The sequence below is a fragment of the Triticum dicoccoides genome, chromosome 5A (genome assembly GCF_002162155.2).
Source record: "Triticum dicoccoides isolate Atlit2015 ecotype Zavitan chromosome 5A, WEW_v2.0, whole genome shotgun sequence".
In the NCBI taxonomy this organism is placed as follows: domain Eukaryota; kingdom Viridiplantae; phylum Streptophyta; class Magnoliopsida; order Poales; family Poaceae; genus Triticum; species Triticum dicoccoides.
The window spans coordinates 553803197-553825941 of NC_041388.1; the positions used below are offsets into that span (position 1 = coordinate 553803197).

General features: G+C 44.2%; 2 protein-coding genes across 3 annotated transcripts; one reads left to right on the top strand and one right to left on the bottom strand.

Moving 5' to 3' along the window:
• Positions 1 to 5333: 5333 nt before the first annotated feature.
• On the top strand, positions 5334 to 8794 carry LOC119302745 (PRKR-interacting protein 1 homolog). 2 transcript variants are annotated; one of them, XM_037579801.1, is made up of 3 exons: positions 5334 to 5595; positions 6482 to 6796; positions 8103 to 8794. In XM_037579801.1, exons 2-3 carry the CDS (start codon positions 6512 to 6514, stop codon positions 8409 to 8411), a joined length of 594 nt encoding a protein of 197 aa, XP_037435698.1. In that variant the 5' UTR covers positions 5334 to 5595; positions 6482 to 6511; the 3' UTR covers positions 8412 to 8794. The 2 variants fall into 2 exon arrangements, with proteins under 2 accessions (XP_037435698.1, XP_037435696.1); XM_037579799.1 differs by having other exon boundaries at positions 6486 to 6796.
• Positions 8795 to 11560: 2766 nt separating this feature from the next.
• LOC119302747 (protein CWC15 homolog) lies at positions 11561 to 14303 on the bottom strand. The gene is made up of 7 exons (XM_037579802.1): positions 14106 to 14303; positions 13003 to 13109; positions 12814 to 12855; positions 12628 to 12712; positions 12160 to 12250; positions 11961 to 12067; positions 11561 to 11861 (listed from the first exon to the last, which is right to left on the bottom strand). The coding sequence occupies exons 1-7, from the start codon at positions 14234 to 14236 to the stop codon at positions 11738 to 11740; spliced, it is 687 nt and encodes a 228-aa protein (XP_037435699.1). The 5' UTR covers positions 14237 to 14303; the 3' UTR covers positions 11561 to 11737.
• Between the last annotated feature and the right edge of the window lie 8442 nt (positions 14304 to 22745).

A 22745-nucleotide genomic window follows, 5' to 3' on the forward strand; every position in this document is an offset into this window, starting at 1 on the left:
AATGTTACAGAGGATAAGACCGAGACAAATCATAAAAAGACAGGAGCAATGAAAAGATAAAAAAGAGTAGATTCACAACAGACAAGTATCAAGCCAAGAAGCAAAGGGGTTCTCAACACTCAACTCGGTGATGCACAGTGAAATAGCATCCTCCGGGAAGATAAGAGGCTCATGATTTGGTCTCTTGCCAAATAGTCATACTGATGTTATATCCACACATTACCCATAGCTTATATCCTACAAGTATTTGAAACTAGCAGATGATGTTATCTCCACACCGTCCAAAAACTGAAGTATCAGCACATATAAACATGAGCGCATCTCATCAGAAGAAATACACCATCGTCATTCCAAAGAGGTTGGTTCAACTTATCATCGCGTCTCTCTTTCTGCCCTTCTCCTGTAGCCATCAATGCCGTCACTTATCCTTAAGATACAACCTCTTGCAGTTTTCTATTCTGCAGCTAGCTAGAGACTTCTTCTCGCCCTCGATATATAGATAGTAGAAATGCCTCTATCTCTGCAACTTTTGCCCCAATGCCATTAATCAGAGCTTCCTTATATGATCGAATGCGGTGACAAGAACAGAGGGAGTTTCTTCTGTGACCACAGGACCATCATCCACCAAATTGTCTCCGGTAACTTTGGTTTCTAAATCCTCCTGAGGCATAAAATGATTTCCGTGTAAGTAAGGATTCAAGTGTTTGTATAGACAAATCGTGCAAAGGTTATAGACTCCGATGCTACGAAGTAGATCTTTATATATAAAAAAGGTACAGTACAAGATAGATATTTATAGAAAATGGTACAAGACAGATTTATTTAGCAATGACCAAAAGCAAGGGAAGTGAAATAGTATACTTGTCAAACCAACACCCTATAATGGTCAAGATTACAAAGCATTGTGTAGACAACATTTTAGTGAAGAGAAATTCCTAGCCTAAGATACTATTAATGCAGATATCACAAAAGCTGCACAAACCACATGGAAAAAGCTAAAATAGTGTATACAATCTGCAATTGAGCATAGCACGTATGATTTACTGCTGGTGCTATTGTAACTGGACTCAGCATGAAGCCATTGCTGTGTAACCTAACTCAATAACAGTTGACCAGAATTGCAAAATGTGAAACTGATGGCAGATTTTCATAGCTATATATACAACATCCATCATATTCCTTTCAAGTAACTTAAATGCATACAATATATATGGACCAAACGTCTGGAGAAATTTGACCAGCATGTTCAAGCAAGGGAGAGCTCACCTTGTTTCCTACCAAAGAAGGAGGCCATGCCATGATGTAGGGGTGGATATTGTGGTCCCGTGTATGATTGAAGAGCTTGTTTACATTCTCTGTTTCCGAGCAGAAGGATATGAGGCACTCAGTGTACCTATCATAATCAATAGTCAGGAACACAAACCCATCGATGACCGCCACAACCTCCACCGTAACGTCATGGTCTTTTGAACACATAGTGGCATTGATCAACGTGTTCAGCAGGAAAACCTTGTGCGGCATCCATTTGTTAACACCGTCACCGTCGGCGCTCCACAGCCAAACAGCAAGCGTTCCTTTGTCTGCATAGACGTCATCTATGCAAGCCAAGCAGACATTCCCATCCTTGGTCCAACCAAGTTCAACTTGTGTAGGGTCTATGTCTTTCAAGGGTGGCGGCACATCAATTCAACGTAATTGCGGCGTTGCAGTGTTGAGCACGACCGTTTACAATTGGTTTCTGATATACCTACATGATAACCTATCATGTTGATTCACAAGTGTAGCAAAGTAGGCATTGTTGTCGCCTCCGTCCTCCCCGGGTTGCGCCGTCGACAATTCTACCCATGAGAAACCCTGCCACTCCCTGCTGTCTGATGAGAAGACAGAGAGGCGAACTCGTGCGCGCCCCCCTTGCGGGCGATGGACACAGACCACATGGAATGACCTCTAGTCCTCTCCGGCGGAGAAGATGATGCGGAAACGAAGGAAGCGGGGATGGCAGGTCTCTCGGGGCGGACCCGAGAAGATGTCCAGCGCCTGGGACGTGGATTTTTAGAACATCTGCACCCGGGCCCTGCTATCCTGGCTGTCCAATATTGCTTTAAGATATGTGCAACACAACTAACTTGCTATATGAAATTTTCTCTTTTTTGCTTCTCTCACATAAAACATGTCTTGAAGTTCAAACCTTTGCAACGTGACAAAGCTTTATATCTAGAATCTAGGATAAATCTTTCAGAATTTTTTATCAAACATAAATATACAAAATATGATTTTTAATGTAGAAAATCATAATTTATATATTTATATTTGACCAAAAAATCTGAAAGATTTATCCTAGATTCTAGATAAAAAACTTTGCCACGCTGCAAAGGTTTAAACTTCAAAACATGTTTTATGCGAGAGAAACAAAAAAGAGAAATGTGTTTGCACGAATTGCGATGCACAAAATAGATGGCTAGATAAGGAGGACCTGGTGCAGGTGTTCTATTATATGTTTTCGCCAGCGCCTGCGTGAGAGGGTTGTAGGCAGCGATCTGCTTGGTGCGCGTGTTCTGGAGGACGACGTAGCCGCAGCGGCAGTCAGCGATCTGCTTGGTGCGCGTGTTCTGGAGGACGACGTAGCCGCAGCGGCAGTCTCTGATCTCCCACCCTGGGTTGCCACTGTCTTCCGGGAGGCGGGTGAGGTGGAAATCGGCGCCCCGGACGGTTACAATATGGAACGAAGGGAGTACGATTTAAAAATGAAAGTATGTAAAATAATTGTGGTTTAAAGATTGAATAAAAAAAAAAGCTCTCCAACGGTTCCTATACGCGTAAATTTTTTACGTGATACTACATAATCTCCACAAAAAACCCTCCACCTACGGAGCGAAGATCTTCCAGTAAACTTTGATATCGTGCACATCTTCAAAGGCGTCCATAAAAAAGGAAGGTTTGTATTGTTCTCTAGGGGTTTCGTGAAACTCAATGTTGACGCATTTTTTGACTATCACATGCTGAAGGGTAGGATGGGGGCAATCTTACCAGACGACAAAGGTAGGTTTATTGCAGGAGGAAATGAAAAGATCGACCATTGCATGGATGTTCTGATGGTAGAAGCTTTAGCTCTCAAATTTGAACTAACATTAGCGCAAAGGGCGGGGTGCAATCGATTAATCATCAACTCAGATAATCTGGATGTGATTGAGACCATGCAGGACGGAGGACAATCTACGGGTTCGGCGGCGGCAATTTTCGATGACTGCTTTTCACTATGCATGTGATTTTATCATGACTAGATTCAAACATTGTAATAGAGCTAGACGCAAATAAAGTAACACATGAACTTGCTAGATTAGCTAGATTTTCTTTAACTTCGAATTGGTTTGAGGAGCCTTTAAATGAAATTGTAATTCGATGTACTAATTATGTCTAATGAATAAAGTTTCGTTTTAAATAAAAAACTTTGATATGATGCAACCGCTGAAGTTTAAGGGCGCCTTTAAGTTCGTGTTCATCCCTGCCTCATCCCACCACCACCCCCCACCGACGTCGGTCGGAGGAACCGGGCACGTCCACCCACACCGCCCCGCCGACTAGGTGTCTGTCCAAGGACCGGCTGCGCCTCCCCACACCACCCTGTCGTTGTTTGGATGTACCGGTTGCAGCCCCAACGAACCGCCCAGCCGCCTCCCGCACCGGCCCAACTGCCCACCCCCTTTCCCCGCGTGCACTGCCGCGCAACCACGGATTATTGTTGCGCCCCCACACACGCCATCTCCGACCAAGCACTGTGTTGGCGCTACTCCATCCCGTTGCTGCCTCCACCTACACTCGCTGGTCGGACATTGAAGACCCCTAACGCCGCCTCCTAGGCTCCAACGAGCAACCACCACAAGCAACACCCGCTGTAATCGACTGTGTCTCCAATGAGCTCCCCCCGACATGCATGTTCCATTTGTATGCTTGTTAAATGGGAAACAGAAAAAAAGTACTACCTCCAATCCATAACAAGTGTCGCATTTTTGAACTAACCCCAGTTCAAGTTGTGGCACTTACTTTGGATTGGAGGGAGTAGATTTTAGGGGAAGAAGTTTACGGGAACCGAGAAAATACATCACGAGACAACTTCTCTAAATTATGTGGACATTTTATGAGGAGTTTTTTTACATAAACTGTTGGAGATGCTAGTAATATGGAGCGTACTTTCCCTCGAAGGCCCCTCGGGGTAAACTTCTGTGCTGGCTTCTTCTTCTCCTGCTCGACCTGTAGCCTAGGCAAAACTAGCCCTTTTCCCATCTTCTCGCTCATATGGATTTGCCCAAGCAACAACAAAAAGAACAAATCAGTATGTATTAGAAATTTAGAACTGAATCTGCCCTCACACACCCCCTACCACCTCATGGATGACCAAAATAGCAAAATCAGATGATGTTTTTTCATGCATTAGGGCATTTTCAATGGCATACCTTAAATCAGACACTAACGTCCATGGACGCGTCTGCGAACACTGATACAAAAGCCGGTCATCCAACCTTGTGCACCGGACGTCCGCCTCTATTTTCTTTTCTCTATGTCCGCAACACTCAAAATAACTATAGATATATAGCATAAATAATTCTTCAAGCAGTGCAAATATTCAAATGCAACAATAGTTCAAATATAAATATTACAATCCAGACATCAAGTTGTCAAATAAAATAATTCAAGTTGCACATTTTTACTCGTTCATTATCGATAGATGAGGGCTCATGTTCGGCGCCTTAAGCACTAAGTTTCTCAACTGGCGCTCATGCGCCTCCTTGCGTGGGCCGACCCAACACACCCGAATTCCTTGATTTGGGAAAAGGTTTACAAATTTTAAAAATCATGAATTTGAAAAAAAATGTGGATTTGGGAAAGATTCGCCATTTTTTTAAAAAAAATCGTGAATTGGAAAAACTTCTTGGATTTGAAAAAAAATCATGAATTGGGAAAAAGTTCATGAATTTGAAAAAAATAATAATTTCAAAAATGTTCACAAATTTTAGAAAAGTTCATGTATTTGAAAAGGAAAAACAAAACCCAACCTGAAAAACCCAGAGAAAACCGCCTAAAAAAGGGTGAAACCTTCTAGAAGGTTCCTGAAACCGGTGTAAAGAAACCTACATGGGCCGGGCCATATAGCATCTATTGTCTACGAGTTAGCTGGCGCGGGGGGTCTGGAAGAGGAGATAAAGAAGTAACTGGGCCGAGCCCAAATGTGAAGAGGGGAGGAGTGTGCGTCATTTGGCAGAAACGGGCACTCGTGCCCTGGCACGGCCCAATTGTAAACGTCCCGGGCCATTTGGCTACCTTTGATCCTGGCTCTCCGCCCCTGCCTCCTCTTTCCTGTTGGTTGGGTCCTCCTATCCGTCGTCCTCCAACCAGCCGCCGCCCGTCGCCCTCCTCCACGCCCCCACCGGCGGGCCTCCGCCGCGTTCCCCACCGCGTCCACATCTTGAGCTCATCGATCCCATCCCGTCCGCGGCGGTGACCAGCTGCAGCCTCCTCCTCCCAGGGGCCGCGCCTCTCTCTGCTCAGCTGCACTGGACTGGGCAGGGGATCCATTCAGCCTGATTTATCTTCTCGGCGGTACGAAAGCCCTAACACTCTACGATTCTTTTCTCTCCGGGTTGCTTCAGGCCATCCCTCAGGCCTTGTTCGGTTGCGGGTGAATCCGAGTGGATTGAAGGGGTTTGAGGGGGATTTAAACCTCTTCTAAGTCAAAATATGAACCAATCCCTGCCAATCCCCTCCAATCCTCTTGGGGAGAGGATTAACCGAACAAAGCCTCAGGTGGTGGCGGCCTGACCTGACTGCTCTGATAGAAGCTCGTTTTCTTTCTGAATAAGTAGTTTAGGAATCCCTCAGGCCTTGCGCTTCTCATTTAGCCAGCATGTGAACTTGAATCAAGTTGAATTAGGGATGCTTTGCCTGGTTAATGTGATGCCTCTCCTCTCTAATTGTGCACCACGCTGCAAATCTTGTGCTTGCTGGATGCAATTGCAGTTATAAATTAGTACAAACCAGGGATCTTGAATTTCATTGCCACATATAGTTTACTTCTAGTCCAGATGTAACAAGGCTCAGGGGACAGATAGGTAGGCTCACATCTTAGGTACATTAGGAGAGGGTACCTGCTTCATCTGCGTTGGACATGGTCCATGTCTTAATGTGTATTTGCTGGCTGTACTAGCCAGAACAAATTATTCCATTTTTCACGAGGTTGGAGGATGGAAACGTATTAGTTGTTACTGTACACTCGTTTGATACTTAGATTTTGTTATGTTCAGTACATTGCTCCCTCCCAGTCATCAATCTATTCTTGCTATTTCCAGGTCCATTATGGCATCTGTTATCTTCTGTAGCCCCCAAAGACAACTAGGAATTTCAATTGCATAAAAGAACATGTCCCACATAAACTTTGAAGTGAAAATTCCTATCCTTAGCTCATGCTTTAACACTCTGTTCTATCTAGGCAGATCCACAGGTGGAGCTAGTATCAACAATGTCAGATCCTGGTAAGGATGGCAATATGCAGCAGCTAGTCCCAATGGCACCACCACCGGCAAGGGCTTCTGGTGGTGAACTAGTGGCAAAGGCTGCTGTTGGTGACAGTGGAAAGCAGCTGGTGCTGGTGGAGGGTGGAGGAAAGAGCTCAGGAGGGGTCAAGCTACGGGAGGATGTGGAGGACATAGAGGTGAAGCTGAAGCGCATCATGGACAATGTCCCTGTCCGTGCCAGCAACACCTCTGGGTCCTCTGCTGGTTCTGGCTCTGGCGACTTCCACCAGGTACTCTTTCTCTCTCCCACCCTCGTACAAGTGGAGAATTCAGCTAAAATGAGTGTCAGGGTGAACCATTTTTTTCTTTTCCTTATTATGCGGATAGGACTCACGCATAACTCTACATTATGGCTATGATGAGATTTATTTGTCAATTAGCACTTGAGTAGATGGTTCAATGTTTTGGTGAAGTTGCCATTTTATTGAACTTTGTCTTAAAGGAAATTTTGGGTCTATGGTTCATCTGAACATGAATTATTGATTCTAAATAGTTCTGGTGTCTATATAGGAAGAAAACACATTGTGCTTGCGTTAAAAAATGCATTTACAGAAGTCCCTTTACCTGTCGATGTTCTTAAGAATACTGACAGTAGAAAACACTTGAGTAAATTTTGTGTATGCTGTTATGCAGTTGACTATACCAAAACAATAAGACGTTTAAAATTTGCTCGATTCATGAATCTCTAGAACGCAAGTTGCTGTGGATATTAAGGTAACATCATTGAATATAAATGAAAAGAATATGTTTTGCTGCATCACTTAATCAAATGGGAGGTTAAAAGGCTGACTAATGACCACTGTTTGATAAAATGTGAAGGTCTATTAAGTTATGATGTGATATAAGAGAAGGGATCAGATACAAGATCTTTGTATTTGTGGCTTAGCTGCGATCATAGGCACCATCACATGATAATCAGAAGTTCCAGTGGCTTATGAGTGCTGCAATAGAACGGAGGCCAGATCGAATTGCTATCAGCCTACCAGGAGAAGATTTAGTGTTTTGCCACTTATAACTCTTCATTTGAGTTATTAAAATGAAGTACTGCTGTTGGCTTGTGGGCACGATCCTAGCTTAACTTTAGAACTGCTATTGACTTGTGTGTGGGTTCAGATTGATGCATACAATCACCGTCAGTAACTGGGTGGGACAAAGGTTATCATAGTGGAGATTGTGTTGCTGAGACTGTACACAAGTTCATTCAAATTCTGCTTTCTTTGAGAATTGTGATAATAATAAATTCAAGTCATATTTTGTCCATCATGTTTCTTCACCAGTATTCTTGGGTAACATGAGAGCAGCGGAAAATCATGATGTTTGTATTTGGTTCCTCCTGTTCCAGCATTCACAGAGCTAGAGCAAACTTTTTCTTGATGTGTTCTCAACTAATTTACTAGTTTTTTGTATGTACAAATCTAGCTAGCTCCAGTTTTCTCAAGTTTCATGACATGGATAGTTTTGAGAACTTGAATGGAAACACACTGGTAGTTAATAATCTGATGGTTTAACTAACTGTAAGCACTCTTGTTTTGACAGTATCGGCAAATGAGGAGAAGGGAACAGGACCGTATAACGAGGATGGAGACTGATTACGAAAAGAGGAAGCAGGTGGCCGAGTTCAATCTGCGGAGGGACGAAAGGCTGAAAGCAGCCGAGGAGCGAACATCCAAGAAGCGCCTGAAGCGCCAAAAGAAGAAGCAGCGTAAGAATGAAAAGCGGGCCAAACCAAGCGGTGGTGGCGAGGAACCCAATAGCGAAGCAGTGCCTAAGCAGGTGGAGGAGTCAGACGATGACGATGAGGGTTCGGATTACGAGGGCGACGACAAGTTTAAGCAACGCAAATGAAGTTGCTGTTATACTGTAGACCGCCATTCCTGGATATTACTTTTCATCACTAGGAGGATTCTGGGTGCCTAATAGAGACTCAGAAACATACATGCTAGATTGGGGGCATTGGGCGCCCAGTTAGTTTGTTTCGGAAACGCTTGTCTGCTGTAAGATGGCAACCGGATGCCGGTGGGTGCGCATTCTCCTGGACGGTAGATGGGGACCGGCGGGCGGATGGCGCATTGGTTTCTTGTTATGAATATTATGTACCTTTTCCTGCTGACATGCCATGCCTGAAACTTAGTGTTGAGGCTCCTTTTTCTCATCACCTAATGTTTCTTTTTTCGTAGTTAGTCTGTGAAACATAATGTATGAACTCAATCGCGTAATGTTTCTTTCTCCCACCTTATGTTTCTTTTTGGAATCACAACTCAATCCTGTGAGCATCAGATGAATTGCACCAGCTGTGACTTTGGTGGGTTTCGTTTATTTTGACTCAGATTTTATGTAAGCAGAAGAAATACTCTCGTTTCTTGCCGTGCTTTGGTCAACATGTTGGTTATTATTTAACTTGCTTGGTGTTGTAATGGAAACCTCCCATCTTGGTTATCTTTGAAGGTTATTAGCATCTGAAGAACATATGTGTCAGTTTTTACTTCACCCAATTACCTCAAATGACAGAACTTTTTCTCCAAAAAATAAATAATGAGCACTTACCGAACCTCCCTGTTCCATTATCATTAATTAATACAGTACCAAACATCTAGCAAGCATAATCCCTCTTATATTACTCCCTCCGTTCCTAAATATAAGTTTTTTTAGAGATTCGAATAAGGACTAAATATGAAGCAAATTGAGTCAATCTACACTCTAAACTATGTCTATATACATCCATCTGTAATTCATATTAAAATCTCTAAAAAGACTTGTATTTAAGAACAGAGGGAGTACATGATAGAATCCAAACGTAGCTTTTACAAGTTGGCACAAACACAGAGCAAAAGAACATCACCATCAACCATCATAATTAGTAAAACCATTAACTAATCATCGTTAAGAAAATAAAACAAAGACTAAAATTTCATCGTCTTCATCACACGCATGGATGGTTCACAGGGACAAAACCAATATCCCACCGCCCTTGATTGCTCCAGCATATATCATAGAGGATAATATGGGTCTTGGCATTTCTAATCCCAGCAGATACTCTGCCAAACAAAGGCGGCCCGGTCTGTTCAAAAGGCTAACAGCCGCTACTGGATGTTCAACAGGGAGCAAACACTAACTGCACTTGTGTAGAGTGATTTTACTTAGTTTCTTTGTGATGCGGTTAACATTATGCGACTAATCTAAACAAAAATTAATTGTATAACAACTACAGGAGCAGTCAAACTGCTGTTCTGCCTTCGGAACGGTGTTAGAGTATCACCATCGTGTGCATTCATTTCATCCTAATTTGATCTATGGACAATACGGCCCAATCTCTTCAGGGACAGGGTTGATTGCACCATATGAATGCAGCAGCAAGAACGGGTGCAACGAAATAGTGCAACCGGAGCAGCAAGTATTCTTTCAGTTTGATTTGCAGGCAGGCAGCTGAAGATGGTAGGCGGACCAGGAAAGAACAGGATCAACTGCATTTGATAACAAGCAACTGTCTCAATCAACAAGAACAACAGAATTAACAGCACCTCGATCTTGATCTTGGTCCAACACGAATTAATACACGCAGAATCAACTCAACACAATGAAAAGAGGAAATTAATATTACCCTAGCCTCTCGACCAAACCCATAGTGGAGTGGGCATGGACATTGGAGAGCTAGGAGTGGTGGATTTCCGAGCAGCACAACGACTCCAATGCCATGGGAAACAAAGGCGGGCAACCTGCCATTTTGCTCACATGAAATCCCACAACTTCAGTCTAGTCTAATCAGAAATTAACCAACTAACCAAGTGTCCAACAAACCAAAAAATAAATGGAAAAAAAAAACATGATCAGGAGGAGCGACAAAGTAGTACGTAGTAGATAGCAATAACCTGAGCATAACAACCGACGAAATTGAAAAAAACAGCAGATAACTTCAGCCATGGTAACAAAAACAGATCTCAATCACAGGACAACAGGAAAATTGCAGAGCAAGGAGGACAACTTACTAATGCAAACAAAGAGAATATGTCCACCTAGCCTCACTCACCAGCCCCAAGGTAATTAAGTAGCCAGCAACAGTGTGAAGAACCAGGAGTGATGGGTCTCCGAGCAGCACAACGACCCAGATGCCATGAGAAACTGAGGCATAAGGTAACCTGCCATTTTCCTCGGCTAAAACTCTTAACTACTTCTACACTAATCACAAATCAGGCAGTAACCAGACAGCAAGAAACAAATCAAGAACATAACTTCGATTGCAGGCTCACGTAAGACCTTTTTCCCCTTAGGGGGCAGCACGCAAATAGAAGTTCAATTTGCGTGTAACAAAAGAAAAATCCAAAGTAGAACAGAGAAAATGTTATAAGGAAAATATGCTACCTACTTCATTTGAATTTGATAACAAGCAACATTACCTCAACATCAATCGACAAAATCAAGACAGCAGATTCTGCAAAAGTAAGAATACAGCAGATGCAACCATGCAAGCAGAACTCACTCGGCAATTAAACAAGGAGAGAAAATAAATGTTATCCTTAGCCCCTCCCAACCAGCCATGGAAAAAGTGGCCAGCCAACAATGGAGAACCAGGATGTCAATCTCCAAGCAGTACAACGACTCCAATGCCATGAGAAACAGAGGCAAAGGGTAACCTGCCAATTTGCTCGGCTAAACTCTCACTGGCAATCAAATAGAGAAGGAACCTTGGCTGCTAATTCAGTTAAAATCATTTTCCCAAGAGAAGGCCGACCAGAAAATTGGTGTTTCAAGCACTAAATGAATTCAGCTAAAAACATAAGCATTTTCCAAGACACTGCTGGGCGGTCACACAAACTGAGAGTACACCACAAATATGCATATTTTCCAGGTCAAAGTGGGTCTGAAAGAATTCAAATACTCCCTCCGTCCCATATTAACTGTCACTGAAATGGATACATCCGTTTAAGCGACAATTAATATGGGACGGAGAGAGTAGTAAATACTAACAGAAAGATCCTGAGGTCACGGCAAAGCATCAGTAAAACACAAGCAGTGGGTTCTTTTCTTTACTCTTAGGAACAGGGTAAACATATCACCGTACAGGTAACATAGATGTTACAGTTATGTCGTACAAATTGATCTTCAGAATTCAGAAACATCACAGGCTCCTCTTCCAGCATGCATACAGTCCAGACAACATAAAGCATAAAGCAGCATCATTTCATGTACCTATGCAGAAACTTGCGGTGAAAATCACTTCTGATGGTGTCGTTGATGAACCGTTTCGGTGTCTTAGTCTCTCCACGAGCTTGGTTCTTGAATACAACATCATCATCCCACCTGCGACAACACACATATATGAACAGGATTAAGCTCAGGATAAAGCATGGCAGCATTCTTTCGTTAAAAACAAGGGCACCAAGGCATCACTGTCTTAACCTTCTCTTCACATTGAAGGAGCCAGAGTTATTCATATTGATCAGTGGGTTTCCTCGCATCAGCTCAGCCTCCTTCATCTTGGCCTCTTCTTCTGCTTGCTGACGCTCCTGCAGCAAACAGACGGGACTTCACATTAATTCTCTAAACCTAAAGAAGAAGAGCACCTCAAAATGATAATACAGCGAAGAAAACAACAAACCTTTCTAAACCTGTCCTCAGCTCTTTCTTTTTTAATCCTTTCGAGCTCTGCCATGAGTGCCTCAGTGTCATCGTCATCGTCGTCATCATCGCTGAATAAAAGTTTCAATTTGATGAGTAAGACATAGAATAAGTTGAGATAATCAGCTGAACTACAAATCTGGGCCCAGATAAACAGCTCTGTCCCAAAAAAATTCGGGACAATTGCTGCATTATTCTTTTTTGCTATTTTACCACATGTATTGTTGTAAACATAAACATATCACACCCAATAACAAAGTTTAGGCTAGATAACTAACACATATTGAACAGTTTCAGCCGGCCCAAGTCCACAATACAATTTATTCATGCAGTTAGAAGATGTATCAGTTAATCCCATCCATGCAAGTGCAAACAGCAAGTAGAGTCTGGTCAGCATTTTGAACAGGTGTGATTGATAAACTACTGAGCAAGAACTAACTACACAGACCTTTCATCATCACTTTTGAGCTCCACGTCAGAGTCATCTGCATCAATTTCACGTGGAACTATCTTATCCTCATCCCGTTTTGAACCTGTGAATGTGGTTACCAGAAGAACAAAGTAAATCATTATGCTGCCTTGAAAATAAACAACATTAAACAGACTTTGCTAAAGCTTTAAGGTTGTCACCAACCTTCTAAGAGCAGGCTCGAACTTTTTCGTCGGTCCCTCTCATCTGCGAGAAAAAAGAGGTTGAACTAATCAATCATGACTCACAGGTACAAGGAAACAACGAAAGACAAACATCACGGAAGAAAGGATATGTCAAAGCACTATTTGCACAAAATGACAAAGAAAGCATAGATGGGCCCAGAGGTATTACCAACATAGGACTTATCCTTGGATGAGAAGTGCTTGCGCTCACGCTCCTCAAGTTCGTCCCTGAGATTCCTCTTCTGTACCTCCTCTTGAGTTTGCTGGCCCTCTTTTCTGCACACAAGAGGGGGCGAGTATTGAGAGGAAGATAGTAAGAAAAAATATATATAAACTATCAGCTAATATCATTCATGGTTGACAGGGGCAAGAAATAAATTATTAATCGTGTGAAGCCTGATGCAACAGTTCGGCCATATAGTGTTAGTTACTGACTATGGTTAAGAAGGGGAGCCTTGGCGCAGCGGTAAAGCTGTTGCCTATGAGGTCATGGGTCGAGTCCTGGAAACAGCCTCTTGCAGAAACGCAAGGAAAGGCTCGGATCCTTCCCCTAACCCTGCGCAAGCGGGAGCTACGTGCACCGGGCTGCCCTTTTTACTGATTATGGTTAACTAATAAACCTACCCCACGATAGGAACATATGAAGCATGATAAGCCATTTGCTTCCGGATTCACTCTCTTGATGGAGCCTGCCGGAGCAGACAAAATAGGTGTTTGTTGTATGTAGGATGAACATTGCGAACAGCTACATTTTGTTCGACTATCCCAGGTTAGTGCACGTAAACAGACTCGCTCACGTTACTACATATATGTTGGTTGACAACTACAGTAACTAATTGTGTCGGTCGTTGCAGCAAACAGGTACTACCTACCTGGGTTTATTGGGTTGGAATTGACCTGATCCAGGTGACCCCTAACACCAACCAAACCAAACCAAACGGCAGGTGGTGCATCCATCCATTCACACGCGATTAGCGGCAGGGCCCAATTCAGGCCCCAAACAACAGATGCAGAAGCACTACACACATCGCTGGCGGTACACGAGGTTGCTAGCGACGTCGCCAGCAATCCTACGGTGCGGAGATCTGGAGAGCATGTCTCCGAGGCCGACGAACCCTAGCACCCTTTCCCCGGCCCCAATCCCAACGACGGACGGCGTGGGCGCGGAACCAGACGAGGCGGGCGATTCGAACCACGAGCGAGGGCGCGGAATCGGAATCGGGATCGGAGCGCGGGTAGGGGAAGACGATTGTTGAATTTGAAGTTGCCTACCTGGGCTTGAGGGAGGTGTGGGCGGCGAGGTCGCGGGACGAGTACTTCCCGGAGGGACCGAAGATGCGCGTGCCCCCCTGCTCGTTCCCGCCCTTGGCCGGCGCCCACGTCGGCCGCGCCGCCGTCGTCATCCTTCAACCGGGGGATTGCTTTGCTCTGCTCTGCTTTGGTTTGGAGGATTATTGCGGAGAGGACCCTCCAGAAGCGCCTTTTTGTTTTTGTTTGTTTTGACCGGGCCAGGCCAGACCAGGATGTGGTAGCGCGATGCGTGCTGGGCTACAAACTGGATGGACGGTGGCCTCATGGTCTTCATTAGTTAAAACGGATGTGTCTCAAAAAAAAAAAAAAAAGTTAAAACGGATAATTGTCTCAACAAAAAAAGACGCTTTGCCAAAAAAACACGAATATTATATTAAAAATATTTTTTTAGGGGAAAACTTCGGATCTTTGCATGGCAGTACAAAAAAAAAACCAGAAGTAACAAAATTTCATTCAGGTCCGTAGACCACCAAAAGACGACTAAATTTTGACTAGGATTTGAAACTTTTGGAGTTTATTGAATATTATAATGAGGGGTAATAAAAGTACTTTCCCTAATATTTATTTTGGAACTTATTTGGACTTTTATATTTAAAACAAATCCAACTCAAAAATAAAATCAAAGGAGATAATGTAATCTGAACGCTTCAATAAAAAGTTGGAAATTATTTAAATATTATTTGGTTATTTATCTTATGTAAAACCATTTTTGGGGGAACTATTTAATATCCTAAATTAACTTTTAGGTAATTGTTTTAAATTTCAAAATGGATTATATAACAATATTATTTGCATTTTATTTTATATTTGATGCAAATATTACTCCTAAGCTCTAAATATTATATAAGGTTTATGTGAATTTTCTAGTATTTTTGTTTGAAGAGTTTTGTCATTTTAACTACCAAAAACATTTTCTATATATTACTATATTAGTATCTTTTTACTAATATTGCTATATTATACTTTTACTATATTTCTTTAGGCAATTACTATATTACTCCATCCGTTCCTTTATGTCAGACCAAGGCAGCATATCTGCATGCGGCGGTCAAATCAGTGGAGGCTCACGCTAATTGATTTCTAATGCTAAACTAATATCAGGGGTAGTATTGTCCCTGTCCCGGAGGCTTCAAAAAATGCTGCCTTGGTCACCGAGCTGGAAATAATGCACCTAACATAAAGGAACGGAGGGAGTAGTAGCCATATATTGTTGTCCAGTTGGGCTGCACAATGCCCAGTGCAGCAATAGACGATATTGTTGTGAATAATTAGCATATAGTATTAATTAGAAGGAAAGTATCCTCTTGTCTAACAGTGTGTGTGGTTTTCTATAGCAACCGACGCGTCTCCTTTTCTCAACCGTCGTGACTTTTAGCCTATGACGGTTCATGTAAAGACGCCTCCTACTTGCTACTCTATCAACACAAAGATCAGTGGATCATTTTTCACTCAAACACGTTATCAAGCACGCTCTGCCGAGAGCACTGAAGGGCCTCACCGACGTTCTCTACGGTGACAATCCAATGGAAGAGGAATTATGCCTTGTGGATAGTGCAACCACAAACTCCATACCGAGGGAGATGAATTATTTTCAAACTCTGAAAAAGATGAATGTAGATATTCTAACTATCGCTGGACGCGATACGGTAATCGTTGGCACTGGATGTGCCATATTTACCCTCCCAGGCGGTACACAAGTGACAATTAAGGATGCTTTGTTGTATCCCGACTCATCACATACCCTAATCAGTTATCAAGATATTCGTAAAAATGGCTTTCACATTAAAACCCATGAAGACAACAAAGAGGAGTATCTACTCTTCACCAAAGATCATGGATATGGCAAGCAGGTACATGAAAAATTTCCTTCTCTATCGCCTGGTTTGTACTATACGTACATCAAACCCGTAGAATATGTTGCATACAAAGTAATTTTTCAAAATGTTGACGCGGTTCAAACCTGGCATGATCGCCTAGGCCATCCCGGGATCGGGATGATGAGAAAAATTACTAGCAATTCCATTGGTCATAATTTGCTTGAGTCAAAATTTCCTCAATCTTCAGACTTTGCGTGCACATCTTGTGCCACGGGAAAGCTAATTTTGAGACCTTCTCACCTCAAAATACAAGTTGAACCACTTCAGTTTCTTGAACGTATTGAAAGCACATTTGTGGTCCCATCCAACCATTATCTGGACCTTTCCGATACTTCATGGTTCTAATTGATGCATTTACACGATGGTCACACGTGTGTCTTCTATCCACGTGAAACCATGCATTTGCCAAGATAATGATGCAAGTCTTTAAATTACAAGCCGAAATAGGGAAAGACAGAAGATAGAATAGAACTTAAAAGGATAATTGAAGTGACTCGTCTTCGAATCTACTTTGGTTGGAGTTCGAAAAAGGAATAAAAATAAAGTAAATTCAAGGAAGAGCTTTCTTTTTTTAACAGCCCCTTGGCAGGTCGTGGAATGCTTTTGTTCTCCTCTTATTCCATATGGAATACAATCAGTTAAAATAAGAAGGAATAGGGGAATATTCGATCGTTCACTCCAAAAAGAGGTCCTATTGAAAAAGAAATTATCCAAAATAGAAAGAAGTCTTTTTTCAAATTCAATTGTTTATCCAGAAAGTCGAATTAAGTCAATTCGCATGGACAATGCTGTAGAATTCTCCTCACGTGCTTTTAATGATTATTGCATGGCTTGGGGATTGAAGTTCAGCACTCCGTTTCATATGTCCATACACAAAATGGTTTGGCTGAATCATTGATTAAAAGGATCAAACTCATTGCAAGACCTTTGTTAATGAATTGCAACTTGCCAACCTCTTGTTGGGGTCATGGGTTCTACACGCTACTGACTTGATACAATTGAGGCCTACTGCATATCACAATACTTCCCCTCTGCATTGGTATGTGGAAATCCTCCTAGCATTTCCCATCTACGTAAGTTCGGATGTGATACATACATCCCGATCTCACCACCACAGCGGACATCCATGGGCCCACATAGGAAACTGGGGATCTATGTGGGGTACAAATCGCCGTCGATTATTAAGTACCTGGAACCCCTTACTAGGGACCTGTTCACCGCCCGTCATGCTGATTGTATATGAGGAACACTTTCCGACATTAGTGGGAGACTTCAAGTACCAGAAAGAATGTCCAGAAATTGATTGGAATGCTCTAGACATTTCGTCCTCTGATCCATGTACACAAGAGACCGAACTCCAAGTTCAGAAAATCATTAATTTGCAACATCTTGCAAATAACCTACCAAATTCATTTACTGATCTAAAAGGTGTTACAAAGTCCTTAAATCCAGTCAGAAATGTGCCCGAAAGAGTGGAGGTACCAATAAAAACCACTCAACTCCCTGTTCCTAAAAAGAGGGGGAGTAGTACGGCCTCTGACCTGGAACAAGCTTCCAGCAAGCAACAAAGGAAATCGAGGAGAAAAACCTCGGAGTCAGTAAATGCAAGTCAGCTCAACATTGACAAACACCTTATGGGTAGTATACACCCAGTGGAAGGGAAACCTCCACAACCTAGCTTTAGTTTACACACACTGGCTGGGCCATCAGAACACCCAGACTCACGCATATTGGGAAATCATGAAGAGTCACTAGGGGTGCAGGAAATTTCCATCAACTATATCGATTCTGGAGAATCTTTATCGTAAGTCTATGACTGTCAACATATATTTTGCTGAAAAAATTACAGATATCCTTCTCACTGATCATGATCCAAAGACTATCGTTGAGTGTAAAAAATGCTCCGACTGGCCTAGATGGAAAGACGCAATACAAGCAGAAATTGCATCGCTGAACAAAAAAAAGGTATTCACTGAAGCAATACCGACACCTCCCAATGTTTTCCCTGTCGGATACAAATGGGTTTTTCTTTGGAAACGGGATGAGAACAATGAGGTGGTGAGATACAAAGCAAGGCTCGTAGCACAAGGGTTCACGTAGAGACCCGACATTGATTTCAATGAGACATATTCTCCTGTAATGAGTGGATCATTTTTCACTCAAACATGTTATCAGCACGATTAGAGATGACGACGACGATGATGCAACCTGGACAATCTTTTGAGATGATGATGCAATCTGGACAATCTTTCAAGATGACGATTCTACCTGATGATCATATGCCGATTCTACATGGACAAGCGTAGATTAGGGGGAGTGTTGTGATTAATTAACATATATTAATTAGAGGGAAAATCTCCTCTTGTCTAACAGTGCGTGCGGTTTTCTATAGAAACCGATGCATCTCCTTTTCTCAACCGTCGTGACTTCTAGCCTATGACTATTCATGTAAAGACACCTCCTACTTGTGTCTCTTTTTTTACTCATATAAATAACTAATCTATCAATACAAAGATGAGTGGATCATTTTTCCCTCAAACAGATACTAAGCCCAGCCGGAGCCCAGTGCTCTCTCTTCTCGAAACTGGCCAAGGCCCATTTCCAGCCGCAACCTAGGGATCATAGAGGTGACAAGTGCTTGCTCTCGCCTTACACTGCTACACAGGTGGATGAATTTGATAAATTAGTCCACTGGAAACACAAGAATCAAGCATATATAGTCGTCCTCTACGCCGCGACACCGCAGTTATCCCGAATGGATTTGCCGCCGCACTTGAAAGACATGGAATCCACAGAATTCAGGCTTGGCCTGACCAAGGATGGGAACCTCTCTATGGTTTTCATGGATCACTTGTCTGCAAACAAATTTACGCTTGCGGTTTGGTTTTGGGGAGCCGATGGTGATGGTGCTGAGAAATGGATGTCGCACAAGACTTTCTCACCGGACAGATTTCTTGGTTTCACTGTGTTTTCCCAGGAGTTCGTTTTCACGACGCAGGTTGTGGCGGTCATAGATGGCTTTGTGTACCTCTCTATTGATTATAATGGGCATACCAAGTGCTTCCTATCCTTGTGCCTAAAAACAGAGAAGGTAAACAAGCTCTCCGCACCTAAAGTGGATCACAATATCCATCCCTACATCATGGCGTGGCCTCCTTCTCTAGTATGCAACAAGGTGAGCCTATGCTTCAAGATGTTGCAGTTAAAATACTTGAGAACATTGGGCGATTGCGTAGTTGTGACAATCTGCCATCCATTTCATATTTTGCAAGTTTGGTCAGTTGTTTTTGAGTTGGTTACACTACAATGACTTAATTCTAAATCTAGTTACAGTAACACTGATTTGTGTAGCTCATAGTTCAACTGTTCAATTTCGGATTGTATGCCAGGACAAAGGATTCAATATTTTTTTTCTTGTGCGTGTGAGGGAGTCCTGGATTAGGGGGTGTCCGGATAGCCGGACTATACCTTCGGCCGGACTCCTGGACTATGAAGATACAAGATTGAAGACTTCGTCCTGTGTCCGGAAGGGACTTTCCTTGGCGTGGAAGGCAAGCTTGGTGATACGGATATGTAGATCTCCTACCATTGTAACCGACTCTGTGTAATCCTAGCCCTCTCCGATGTCTATATAAACCGGAGGGTTTTAGTCCGTAGGACGAACAACAATCATACCATAGGCTAGCTTCTAGGGTTTAGCCTCTTTGATCTCGCGGTAGATCTACTCTTGTACTACCCATATCATCAATATCAATCAAGCAGGACATAGGGTTTTACCTCCATCAAGAGAGCCCGAACCTGGGTAAAACATTGTGTCCCCTGCCTCCTGTTATCATCTGGCCTAGACGCACAGTTCGGGACCCCCTACCCGAGATCCACCAGTTTTGACACCGACATTGGTACTTTCATTGAGAGTTCCTCTGTGTCGTCACTTTTAGGCCCGATGGCTCCTCCGATCATCAACGATGATGCGATCCAGGGTGAGACTTTTCTCCCCGGACAGATCTTCGTATTTGGCGGCTTTGCACTGCGGGCCAATTCGCTTGGCCATCTGGAGCAGATCGAAAGCTACGCCCCTGGCCATCAGGTCAGATTTGGAAGTTTGAGCTACATGGCCGACCTCCGTGAAGACTTGATCTTCAACGAATTCGAGCCACAACCGAGCGCGCCGCACTGTCACGATGGGCATGATCTAGCTCTGCCGCCGAACAGTGCCCTGGAGGCCGCACCCGCATCAGCTCCGACCCTTAATTCGGAGCCAACTGCGCCAATCGAGGATGGGTGGCTGGACACCGCCTCGGGGGCGGCAATCTCTACGGCGATCGAGCCGAACACCAGCCCTATTCTCTGCGAAGCCCGTGACTCCTCTCCAGACTCCGAGCCCTCCGCGCCCCTACCGATCGAACCCGATTGGGCGCCGATCATGGAGTTCACCGCCGCGGACATCTTTTAGCACTCGCCCTTCGACAATATTCTGAATTCACTAAAGTCTCTCTCTTTATCAGGAGAGCCCTGGCCGGACTATGGTCAGCAAGGTTGGGATGCGGATGATGAAGAAATTCAAAGCCCACCCACCACCCACTTCGTAGCCACTATCGATGATTTAACCGACATGCTCGACTTCGACTCCGAAGACATCAACGGTATGGACGCCGATGCAGGAGACGATCAAGAACCAGCGCCTATAGGGCACTGGAAAGCCACCTCGTCGTATGATATATACATGGTGGACACCCCAAAAGAAGGCAATGGCGATGCAACAGAGGAGGATGACCCCTCCAAGAAGCAGCCTAAGCGCCGGCGTCAGCGGCGCCGCTCTAAATCCCGCCAAAGCAAAGACGGTGATTCCGGCACGAGAGATAATAACACCCCGGACAATGCCGAAGACAACCACCTCCAGCAAGATTCAGCACAGGAGGATGGAGAAGCCAGCCCTCATGAGAGAGCGGCAGACAGAGAGGTCGAGGACGATAATTATATGCCTCCCTCCGAAGACGAGGCAAGCCTCGACGACGACGAATTTGTCGTGCCGGAGGATCCCATCAAACAAGAGCGTTTCAAATGCAGGCTTATGGCCACGGCGAGCAGCCTCAAGAAAACAGCAACAGCTTAGATCTGATCAAGATTTGCTAGCCGACAGATGGACTGAAGTCCTTGCGGCCGAAGAGTATGAACTCGAACGCCCCTCCAAGAGCTACCCAAAGCGCAGGTTGCTACCCCAATTAGAGGAGGAAGCACCTAAACCTACATCACCAGCGCATGATGCGGCCGACCGGCCACCCCGTGGCCGCGACAGAGAGGCCTCTCGGCCCTCCACTCAAGCCGCACCCCGGCGCCGCTTAAAAAATACCAAGGAACGGGAAAATGCGCCAGACCCGCGGGATATATTGGAAGACAAGGCAAGGCAAACAAGATCGATCTACGGATCGCGTGGGCGCCCCACGACAAGAGACGGTACTCGTCACGCCGGATATAGTAAATCCGGCAGGGCCGAACACAGTAGACAAAGCTCGTCTGATCTACGTCGTGATATAGCCCAATACAGAGGCGCCACACACCCACTATGCTTCACAGATGAAGTAATGGATCATCAAATCCCCGAGGGTTTCAAACCCGTGAACATCGAATCATACGATGGCACAACAGATACTGCGGTATGGATCGAGGACTATCTCCTTCATATCCACATGGCCCGCGGTGATGACCTACACGCCATCAAATACCTCCCACTCAAGCTTAAAGGACCAGCTCGGCATTGGCTTAACAGCTTGCCAGAAGAATCAATTGGTTGTTGGGAGGACCTGGAAGCCGCATTCCTCGACAATTTCCAGGGCACTTATGTGCGACCACCAGACGCCGATGACCTAAGCCACATAATTCAGCAGCCAAAGGAATCGGCCAGACAATTCTAGACACAGTTCCTAACCAAGAAAAATCAAATCGTCGACTGTCCGGACGCAGAGGCCCTAGTAGCCTTCAAGCATAACATCCGCGATGAGTGGCTTGCACGGCACCTAGGACAGGAAAAGCCAAAATCTATGGCAGCCCTCACGACACTTATGACCCGCTTTTACACGGGAGAAGACAGCTGGCTAGCTTGCAGCAATAACATGACCAAGAGCCCTGGTAATTCGGATACCAAGGACAGCAGTGGCAGGTCGCGTCGCAACAAGCAAAAGCGCTGCATTAACGGCGACAATACTGAGGATATAGCAGTTAATGCCGGATTCAAAGGCTCTAAACCCGGCCAGCGGAAAAAGCCATTCAAAAGAAATACTCCGGGCCCGTCCAGTTTGGACCGAATACTCGACCGCTCATGCCAGATACATGGCACCCCCGAAAAACCAGCCAATCACACCAACAGGGATTGTTGGGTGTTCAAGCAGGCAGGCAAGTTAAATGCCGAAAGCAGAGACAAGGAGCTGCATAGCGATGACGAGGAGGAGCCCCGGCCGCCAAACAACAGTGGACAGAAAGGTTTTCCCCCACAAGTGCGAACGGTGAACATGATATACGCAACCCACGTCCCCAAGAGGGAGCGGAAGCGTGCACTAAGGGACGTATACGCGATGGAGCCAGTCGCCCCAAAGTTCAACCCATGGTCTTCCTTCCCGATCACTTTTGATCGAAGGGACTACCCCACTAGCATCCATCATGGCGGATTCGCCGCATTGGTTCTAGACCCAATTATTGACGGATTTCACCTCACTAGAGTCCTTATGGA